General features: G+C 45.0%; 1 protein-coding gene across 4 annotated transcripts in view; it reads right to left on the reverse strand.

The window, feature by feature from the left end:
* The window catches only part of MAP3K4 (mitogen-activated protein kinase kinase kinase 4), a 109245-nt gene extending 105998 nt beyond the window's left edge, over window positions 1-3247 (reverse strand). For all 4 annotated transcript variants that reach the window (XM_060115431.1, XM_060115428.1, XM_060115429.1 and 1 more), the window contains exon 1: window positions 2962-3247. In XM_060115431.1, coding sequence (XP_059971414.1) covers window positions 2962-3104 — 143 coding nt within the window. In that variant the 5' untranslated portion in view covers window positions 3105-3247. The remainder of the gene's footprint in view (window positions 1-2961) is intronic.
* Between the last annotated feature and the right edge of the window lie 7702 nt (window positions 3248-10949).

The following is a 10949-nucleotide window of genomic DNA, read 5'->3' on the forward strand; positions in this document are numbered from 1 at the left end:
CCAGGGAAGCCCAAGGAGGCTATTTTTAACATAAACTTTCTTTTTTTTTTTTTGCGGTACATGGGCCTCTCACTGTTGTGGCCTCTCCCACTGCGGAGCACAGGCTCTGGACGCGCAGGCTCAGCGGCCATGGCTCACGGGCCCAGCCGCTCCACGACATGTGGGATCTTCCCAGACCGGGGCACGAACCCATGTCCCCTTCATCGGCAGGTGGACTCTCAACCACTGCGCCACCAGGGAAGCCCTAACATTAACATTTTTATGAATGCTGACAGGGGATAGGAGCCGTCTCGTATCAGCCTTAATAGCCAAGATCTGTGTTTTTTTTAAGTGCAGATTCAAGAAATCACAAAAGGAAATTGTTCCAAATTAGTTTTAAAAGCTCTCCTTGTAATCTCAGGATCCTCCTACAACTGACCCAGAAGCTTAAAAAAGAAATTATAAGGCATGCTTATTTCTAAGTTTAATCACTAACAATAACAACTGCTATCCTTATCATGAATTATTTATCAAAAACAAGGACAAGAAGTATCCACCACTGACAACAGGCAGTAAAACCGTAAGAGCACTATCGCTTCTCAACCTGTTTTGTGTTCCCCGGTCATTACGTAACTCTCACGTCAGCACGCACTGAGCAGATGTACTGGGCTGGCACCTGCCACGCTGCTGCACTGGGCAACGTGTGCGGGCCTGCTTTCCACAAAAGACCTGTGCATCAGATCAGCCTTCCTAATCAATGACACATCGACATGAAGTGCGTGAGCAAAGATGGCAGATGGAGCTTTATTCTGGTCTGTCCCAAACCAGTTAACTAGTAGCACAAGTCCCATTCCTGGTCTCCTATGCAGTAAAGGTGGCATCTAGCATTATTTGAAAATGCATGTTGAACTTCTTTAAAATGGTTAAAAACATAAGTAAAAGAAATTAAAATAAACAACTGCAGAACCCCGGAAGCATCTTTTACTAATGATCTACAGTAAGTTGGTCAGAGGTCAGCTCTGTGTATTAAAAAGGTGGTGGTGATAATGAGGGCATATAAAAGAGAAAATAACAGCTTTGTCAAGTAATGTTTTACAGATTTGCTATTGTAAGATTAACTGCAATGTTGCTAAGAAAAATATTTCTAAGATCTTCTTGTTCTGTACACTGTTGTTCACTTAAAGTTGGATGAAGCCGATTATCCTGACCTATTTCTACTATAACAAAGACAGAAACCTGGCTGAAGACTCAAGGTTTCTTTTTATCATTAGAGAAACAGTCATTTTTTACAGCACATTTGCAATTCTCTGTTCCTTTTACCTAAGAATGTTCACATCCATTTTTTCCCAGAGTATAGTTATACAGAATATAACTTCTGATCTGCTCGTTTGTATAATGAAATCAACTCTCTTCTTCATGGTGGTTAAAGGCAGGGAATGTGCAGCCAGACCTGAGTTCAGCACGTGAAACCTTGGACAAAACACTTAACTCTGTGCCTCAGTTTCCTCATCTTAAAAAGACACAGTAATAGTATGTTCCTCATAAGGCTGTTGGTCAAGATTAAATGGGTTAATAGAAGCAAAGGAAATGGCACATTTTAAACGATTAGTAAGTGTTCACTATTATTATTTTTAAAGAAAAATGTAAAGGAGTCAAAATACTCAAAGTATGAATCTACTATCAAATTTATATAATAAACTTTCTGACAAAAGTTCTAAAAATGTTAGATGTATTCCAAAGGACCAAAATGAATTCTCATTACACCATGTACCATTATTTAGAGAAGCTGTTCCCTAAAAGTCCACAAGAGTATCTCGAAGTACCTCAGAGTTAAGGAAAATGAAGAACGACTTTCTTCACAGCCTGTAAAAACAAAACACATCTGTTCGGGCCGACTGGGTCATAACAAGCACGAATGTGGTTCCCGTATTCAGTTCTTACTGCAGCTGCAGACTTTGTTTAAAATTTCTTTAAGGAGGAAAAAGAAAGAGGACACTTGACTCCCTGATTCCTGCAACTACAGAGCAAGACAGCAAGATGCAAGAGGAGACGTGGAAGTATTTTCCTTACAGGGGACAGGGGGCAGCAATGTGCAAGTTTACACTGGGATGCAGAAGACAGGGGTAAGAGGGCATTGGAACTTACAAACGGAGGCATACAAGAGGGAAATTCTTAGTTATGGCGAATTTCATCTCCCGATCAGAAAAACGACATAAGAATTCATCAATAGAGCCCCTAGGGAACAGAATGCAACGAATGCTTTGGGTACCAAAGTTCCATATTAGAGCTTCCTGTGGGAGCAAAGTTTTGGACAAATCAATCCTTCACTTGATGTGCACGTGTGAGCAGCAATCGGCACAGCGCTACTACTCACGGCCGGTAAAGGGCCCTCAGAAAGAGAAACCAACCTGTCTGCACAGCCTAAATGCAGTTTCTCACAGGAGAGCCAGCAGGCACACTCAGGGTGAGACAACCGGAGGGCAGGAGGAGAACGAAGGGGAAACAGCCAGTGTGCATCTGCTTCTCGAGCGTCTACCTCTTTACTTGAGCGGGGGCGAAGGGGAGGTAGCATTTTCGCTTAGTAACGAGGGGCGTAGTTTCAGCGCGGCGCCGGTTCGGAAGCCTTGGAGGGGGAGGGGGAGGGGGAGGAGGAGGAGGGGGGTGCCAGTCCCTGCAGGACCAGGGGCGCCCCGCTACGCTCCCGCCCCACCGCATTCCCGGCGCGCGGCGAAGCTGCAGGGAGGGCCTGCGAGCTGAGAGCTCGGTCGGACCCGCGGCGCCCCGGCAGGGGTCCCTGGGCCGACCCGGCCGCCGTGCCCTCCGTCCAGGGCTGCACCCCGCCCCTCCGGCCCGGCAGCCTGGATGCTCCCGCACCACCTGGCGGGAAGCAGAGGCCCCCACGCCCCCTCGGACCCCCGACCGAGCTCGGGCCAGGACGAGACCCGCTTTCTGCGCCGGGCCCGCCGCGGCAGCCCCACTCACCTCGCCGCCCGGCAGCGCTCCGGCTCGGGTTCGGGTTCCGCCGGCGGCGGCGGCGGCGGCGGCGGCTCCTCCATGGCGGCGGCGGGAGTGACGGCGAAGGCGGGCGGCGGGACCAGCTCGGCGGCGGCGGCGGCTTCTCTCATCCGTGCACGGAGCCCCGCATGGCCGCGGCGGCCAGTAAGCTGCAGCCTGGCGCGGGGGACCGGAGCCCCGGAGTGCAGGAGTGACTCGGCTCCGCCTCCGCCTCTAGCCCGCCGCAGGAGCCGCTCGCGCCGCGGCCATCTTGGAGACGGCGACCGGCCAGCGCCGGGCTACGGCGGGTGGCGAGGGACAAGCTTCCCAGGGAGGCGGCGGCGGGCGCGGGGATGGACCGGCAGGGAAGGCCGGGGAGGGGAGGGGAGGGGAGGGGAGGGGTGGAGGCGTGGGAGACCGGGCGTCAGACAGCTAGCAGGTTGGGGTAGCGGCGCTCTGCCCCGGGGGCCGGGTCTCGCCGCCGCCGCCGCCGTCTGGCTCTGCTCGCGAGGAGTGTGCGGTGGGCTGTGCGCGCCGGTGCTCCCAGGTGGTCAGCGGGGGGCGTGCACCGAGGGCCCCGGGAAGGGCATCGCGGCCTGGGTTAGGCGGCGACGCCTGACTTTTAAGTGCTTTGTGAACTTTAGCAAGAGGATCGTCGCCAAACGTAGATGCCATCCTCAGAAACAGGGATGGATGTAACGCTCACAGCTCACACGCGAGCGTGGAGGCTTTGGGAGACCTGTCAGTCCTGGGGGGCCGGGGGTGCACTCCGATGAAAGAGTGATCTTCAACACACACACAAGACTCAGGGTTCTGAGACTGTGTAAACAGAGACTCTGGAAACGCAGAACATTAAAGTTACCCTGCTATCAACAGGGCGGGAAAGAACACTGATCTAACCTTCTAACCTCTGGAATCTGGTATTGATCTTCCAGAAACTCGGGCTGGAGTGCTCCTACACTAAAGGAAAAAGAAAAAGAAAAAAGAAAACAGTTCTACAGATTATTTCAGCGTTGTAAAAATACTGTTGAAATATCACCGCCTCATTTATTCAGAGAGCATCTGAGGCTTCACAGTTTTAATTTGCAAATATTTACAAAATTTCCCTTAAGGTGAAGTCGAGTTAATTCAAAAACAGTATCGTTTAAAATTAAGTACATTTCTATTGAGTCAAATGCACTGGTTTTCAAAAGCTCATCTGGTGGAGCTTGAATATGTAAAATACACGTTTTGATTAAACGTTGGTAAGAAAAGTGGCCAAGATGGAAAAGTTTAAATATGATTATATTTAAAGGCCAGTTAGCTATGTCGCATTCATAAGTACATTATACTGTATATACATATTCGTGTATTTCATATATATGTGTGAAATTAGCTATAGTGCATTCAAAGTAGGTTACAGAAATTTCTCTGTAGTTTAAGAACTTTTTCGGTCTATTTTCTTTATTAAGATAGTCTATTATTATATGACCTGATAGTGCTGAATTTCCAAATTGACATTCATTTTATTTACTCAAAAACAGTTATTCAACAAATACTTACTAAAGGCATATATCTGCCGGGAACTAAGCTAGACGCTGGGGATATAGTAGTAAGCAAAACAAAGTCTTTTCCTGGTAGAGATAACATCCTAGATGAGTAAGGGGAAGAGAGAGAACAGAAGAAAAACAAACAAGTAAATACTTAGCATATCAGCGGGTGATAACTGCTATGGAGAAAAGTAAGCTGGGAAGAGGCTGGAGGGGACAATACTATTTTACACAGATTGGTCAGAATAAAGTTAAATGATTTGGTCACAGCACTATTTCAAAAGAAAATTGTGATAACTTCTTACTTATTGAATTTCAAATTTTCTTTTGAAACAGTGGTATGACCAAATCACTTAACTTTATCCTCACTAACACATCTTTAAGTATTGTTAAGAGTTGGAATCAGTTATAGTTCACAAATAACCCCTGAAGACAGTCAATCCGGGGCCTGTCCTCAGGTCTCCCCGCTTGTAAATCTATAATATTTGATGTATAGACCAGCATTTGAGAGATGTGTGGTTTGCTGTTGTTTTAGTTGCCACTTGAGGGTACTATTTTAGCAGAAATCAAGCAAATTTACACTTCACTAATCATGTAAGGCATGTAGAGACCCAAGTTAACTAGAACTAAGTGTTCAATTTAAGTGTTGTGATTTTTTTCTTCATTCAAGTTAATTTTGTGTCCCATATCAGCCTTTTTTGTTTTCATTCTCCTCCTATTCTACGCCACTTCGTTTCTGCAATTCAGTACTCCAGATTTCAAGATCTGAATTTATTTCCTTCTTATGCACACCAACCTCACTTCTGCTCCTTGCCTCTGTTCTCTGACTTGGTGAACTACAGCACCTTCACCCAGTCAGAACTCTGAACAACCACCCACTCAGCCCCTGACTGATGGGTCCAAGTCCCATCAAACTCTCCCTCCCTCTGGAATCCCTTCACTTCTCTCCACCCTCGCTAGCTAGCTCAGGCCACTGTCAGCGTCTCCCTGGATAACCGCGACAGTCTCCAGCTCTCCCTGCCTGCTGGAGTGCTCACTCCCCAACCAATCTCTTCTCACGCTGCAGGCCACAGTAGCCTTTCTGAATCTGATCTAAACATGTCACTCTTATCTAATTCATTTTACTGACATCTTGTTGCTGTCACAATAAAGTCCTTACTGGACCTTTTTGAGTTCTTCACATGCTCCATACCTGGTCCTGCTACTCATTGTGCAAAAGGAGGTTCTATTCCATCACACAACCTTTCCACTTGGCCCACCCTTTCCAGTCTAAGCCGTGCCTGCTTCTTCGGAGGCCACCTCTCACCTGGTGACGCACTCTCCCTAGGGCAGGAACAAGATGCAGGCACTCCTGCAGGCTACGAATTGGCATCCATTCAAATGGTGATTTTAAAATAGTCCAAAAGGGAAAAACTGATTTCATCTTAATAAAAACTATTCTTTACACACTAATTCAAGGCCACTGTGTGAAGAAAACTCCGCAAAGTAGTTCCCAGCTTTCTGTAATTCTAGTTTTCCTAATGTTCCTTTACAATCCTCCAAGCCAGAATCCTTCTTGGAAGACATATTAGCTTTACACGTTACAGAATCAAACAGATCCCTCTCTAAACAACACTATACCATGTATTCTTCGATGTTGGTATTCAACCAGCTTTGACCACTGACTTTGAGGGAACAGAGAGGCACACACATGCACCTGCCACAGAAACACTCAGCAACACAGACCAGCGTCAGGGAGACTTGTTTTCATTTCCACCTGAGGGTACTGTCTATTTCAGCAGGAACCAAACAAATTTACATCGAGCTGATCAGGTAACGCTTCATGTGTAGGAACCCTACTTAACTGGTACTAAATGTTCAATTAAAGTACATGACTTTTTGCCCCCGCCCAGGCCCTCACAGCCTTCACTCCCTCCAGCCCCCAGATTCCTTCTCTGCTGGGGTGTCCACTCCTTCAGGACAGACACCTTCTGTCATCCACCACTGACCTCTGACCACCACGGGAACAGTCCTGGAGGGAGGGGACCAAGGCTTCATTGGGTGCCCCAAACATCAGAGGAACTCAGTTAAATATTATTGCTTCCAGAAAGTAGGATTTTTTTAACATTAATGAACTACTATTATAATTAGATTTTTGTCTCTAAATTTATCACCGTTTAGCATGTGGCTGATCTCACTGCCTTTAATCATGTTCTTAAAAACAATGGCAATAAGATCTTCAGAGGATTGCCTCTCACTCTGTCCTCGAGACAGAATTCACATAGCCCTTATTAACTTTCTTTACTTTAAAATGAGTTACAAAAGCCAGATTAAAGTTCTACCAAAGGTCCAGTTTAGGTTAAGCTACAGAACATTCTTAACTTTGCTTACTACTAGTTTCAGGCCCAATTTTGACCCATTCTACCACTATGATAAAGCCTTAAGCCAACATAGGTATAGATATCCATCTGTCTGTGTATCTATATCTATATATGTATCAGTGTTAAGGGCATCATTATAATGCCTTAGCATCTTATCAAGGCTAGTGTATTAGCAGAAAGTTAATTTTATGGTTCTGTGAAAAGATAATTCAAAAAGAATGTTTGTGCTCAAGCTATGCTGTAAATAGGGTTATGTCTTTGTTTAAGAAAACAACACAAAACAACAAAACCTCTAAGGCTGTAGGTTTTTAATTATTATGAGCATGGGACTGCACTTTACCTAGAATAAGTTCCTCCCTTCCCTATGGTATTCGTGAGCTTTCCACCTAGATTCTTCACCAGCCCTGCCCTCTCCTCTCTGGTGGCTCCTTAGCAGCTCTAAAGAGGCAGAAAGACAAGAGTACAAACCTCCCAATCTGCTCATGACCAGAGGGGATTGATTCCTGTTCACTCCCGCACACACGGAGAAAGGCCAACTCAGTGACAGAGTAACGAAAACCTCACTCCAAGCAAGGAAAAGCTAAACTGGGCCTTTCATACATGGATTTTTTTTTCCAAAATGATACTACGGCACCTATTTCTACCTACCAGTAAAGCACACAAAAAATTGGATACATACAAAGGATAATTAGTTGCCACACTTTTAAACGGTCCTTGTAACATTTAAATTTAGTCTTTCTCTTTTGAATAGTGGCAAGTTAGATAAAATCTCCCTTGGTTTTTTTCTGAGAGGTGATTTGACCGTTTTTCTTATTTCTCCACCAGGACCCAAATCATCCCTTATTTCAGAGGTGCTTCTCTGTGCAAACAAAGGATCTAAAGAGAGTGCATCACCCCGACAGCTCTGAATCATTAAACAAAGGACAAAACATTACTCTCGCTATTTTTTTCAGTGGTTAGAATAGTGTGAATGAAACTAATGAAGAGAAAGGAAGTGGCCTCCAACAAAGAACAAGTCGGACTCTAAAGGGTGAGAGGCATTAGCGGAAATCCACATGGTGAAGAGCCCTCCTTCTGGAAGCTTCCAGAAGGAAGCGCAGGCAGCGGACGTCAGGAGAGCCCACGTCTCATCTCTGCTCTGACTTCTCATTCCACCTCTCCAGGATCCTGCCAACGTGCGGAACGGGTGGCTTTAAACAAATGAAATCTCGGAGAGAGCCTGCTCTTCTTGCTGGCCAAACATTTCAGTTATTTCCCCACCAAAACAGCCACAGAACTTGCCTGATTCTCATCCTTTCGCTTCTCTTTCAGACATCCAGGTGTGACTTTTAGAGAATTGTGAAGCTGCAGTTCCTAAATTATTTTCAGATCCCTTCAAATCAAGAGGCGTAGACTTTGCACACAGCCCGGAACCAGCGCTTGGAGCTCGTGTGGAACAAGCGCCAGAAGCTCCCGCACCCTCTCCCAGGGGCTTCTGCTCCCCATTGCCATGTGGCGGTGTCACCTCTCCCTCCAAATGAAGTTCAGGGGCCTCCCACCCGCTCTGGGAAGACTTCTCTGAGCTTCACCACTAGCCTGCCCTACCCTGACGGTGAGGTGCTCCCCTGAAGGCCCCCGTAACATCTCAGGCAAACCCTTAATTTAGCACTATCTACATCTCCTATTTGGTTGATGACATGTGTATTTCTTACCCTGTGACCTTCTCCAGAGCGGGTAATATTTCTTACTATCTCTGTATCTTCAGCACCTGGAATAACATCCTACACATAGTACATGTTCAGTAAAATGTCTGTTGAAAAAATAAACTGGATGGATGGATGGATGGATGGATGGATCTAATTGGGGAAATAAGCCTAAGGTAACAATTACTGTGGTATAAATAGACTCTGAGAAGCATCAAAAGGCAGATTTTTTAAAGGGTAACAGATGTTGTGAAGAGACACAACCAAAGTAGACACAAGTAAGGAAGAAAAACTATATAAAATAGACATTCAGTATGAGGCATAAAAGCAATGTTAACTCATATCATGTGAGGTTTTAAGTGACAAAAAGTATTAGAAAGAAAAGAAATAACCTGTATTCTTATATTAACAGTGGACCATCTTAATGGCTCTTTGGGCTATTTGCGTCTATACACTTACACACCAACAAATAAAAGGCTCTTACATTATTCTGGTTGAAGTAAGATAGTAGTCAGGATAAATACTGAAATGGAGCTTAAAACACAGATTTTTACTGAGCTATGACTCTGATGCACATTAGAAATATTTCAAGGCAATGGACTCATAACCGAAGGCCAGAAATAAGTTCCAAAAAGAAAAGAGCCATCTTTCTGAAGTTTACAGTTTCAGAGTAGTTTTGCAACAACATGAAATCTTGAGTTGGAAACATCCTTGGAAGCTACCTAATCTGCCTTTTCAGAGCAAGATTTGTCTCTTCATCAATCACAAGTGTCCCAGTTTCATAAGGCAGTCTATCCTGTATTTTAACAACTCATTCTTAGGAAATCACTGTTTATAATACTTCCCAAAGTGCCTCCCTAATACATCTATCCAGTGTTCTAGCTCGGGCTACACAAAATAAACGTTTGACATTTGAGAACAGCTATTTTATGGTTGTCCTCCAAAATGGTAACAAAATTTTTTTTTTTTTAAATTTCCAGAGTAATCATCCTCTTCCCTCACTCCATCCAGACTTGGGTGATATAGGCTGGAGATAATTTCAATGGAAGATTTTTCTTACAATGATTCACTTGATAATTCAGATTTGGTTAGTTTTGATTAAACTAATCAGAGAACTTGAAATCATAACTTCAGAACATTTTTACTTCAAATACATTTCAAAATATAGTTAGAAGCTATTTAAGAAAAGAGTGTTTAATTTAAACAAAGTGTCCTATTTAAACAAAGGACATTATGTGCTCATAGCAACCAGAATCATTCAACAGTATAAAAGGAAGGTGAGTCTTTGGTTTTTAGAGCACTGCTTTTCAAAATGTGACGTGTATATGCAGCACCTGGAGATCTTGTTAAACTGCAGATTCCCAAATCAGTGAGTTTAAGGTGGGACCTGAGAATCTGCGTTTCAAACAAACTCCCAAGTGCTGTGGATGCTGCCTGAAGGTGGACCACACTCTGAACTGCAAGGATAGAGCATTCTGCTTGGATAGCCAACAGACCTGTGCTGAAAGAAAACGACCAAGGGAAAAGATGGAGGTGTTCATTTCAAGCAAAGGTAACTAAGCCTCACTGGCCAGGTGCAATCAGCACACATGTGGTAACCCTGGTGTTGTGGGTTAATTGTGTCCTTCAAAAAGATTATGGTGAAGCTCTAACCCTGGCACTTGTGAATGTGACCTTATTTGGGAATGGGGATCTTTGCAGATGCATTTAAGATGTAAATTACGATGAGGTCCTACCAGAGTAGGATTGGCCTTAATTCAATGCAAGTGGCATCCTTATAAGAAGAGTAGAATCGACACAAAGATAGACACACACAGGGGTAAGGCGACGTGGAGAGACGGGGGAAGGCCATGTGACAACAGAGGCAAAGATTGGAGTGATGTATCTACAAGGCAACGATGGCGGGCAAATACCAGAAGCCAGGAAGAGGCAGGGAAGGATCCTCACCTAGAGCCTTCAGAGAGAGCATAGCCCTGCAGACACCTTGATTTTGGACTCTGGCCTTCAGAACTGTGCGAGCATAAATGTCTATTGCTTGAAGCCACTCGGTCTTGGTGCTTTGTCATGCAGCCCTGGGAAACTAATACACTAGATTTCACATAGTGGCCAGGAGGACCTACAGCCACTCCAGGAAATCACTGCCGGAGCATCAGGAAGCTGTGTTTCCTCTGAGGAAAAGTTCCCAGAGTGGGCTGGGAGGACACCCACCCAACAACAGCCATGAAACAAAACATCCACCTGCTTGGGCGAATTCGAGGATGAATGCACTTACTTTACAGTACAGGAGTAACTTATAAGATGCCTACACAAAGAAGCATCTGTTTACATTACGTTTTAGGAGGGTTGTTCAAAACAGTTGGGGAAGTGAGATACAGATCAGTGGGTCTCCTCTTTGGCTGCATGAC

The sequence above is a fragment of the Mesoplodon densirostris genome, chromosome 12, assembly GCF_025265405.1.
Source record: "Mesoplodon densirostris isolate mMesDen1 chromosome 12, mMesDen1 primary haplotype, whole genome shotgun sequence".
Classification (NCBI taxonomy): domain Eukaryota; kingdom Metazoa; phylum Chordata; class Mammalia; order Artiodactyla; family Ziphiidae; genus Mesoplodon; species Mesoplodon densirostris.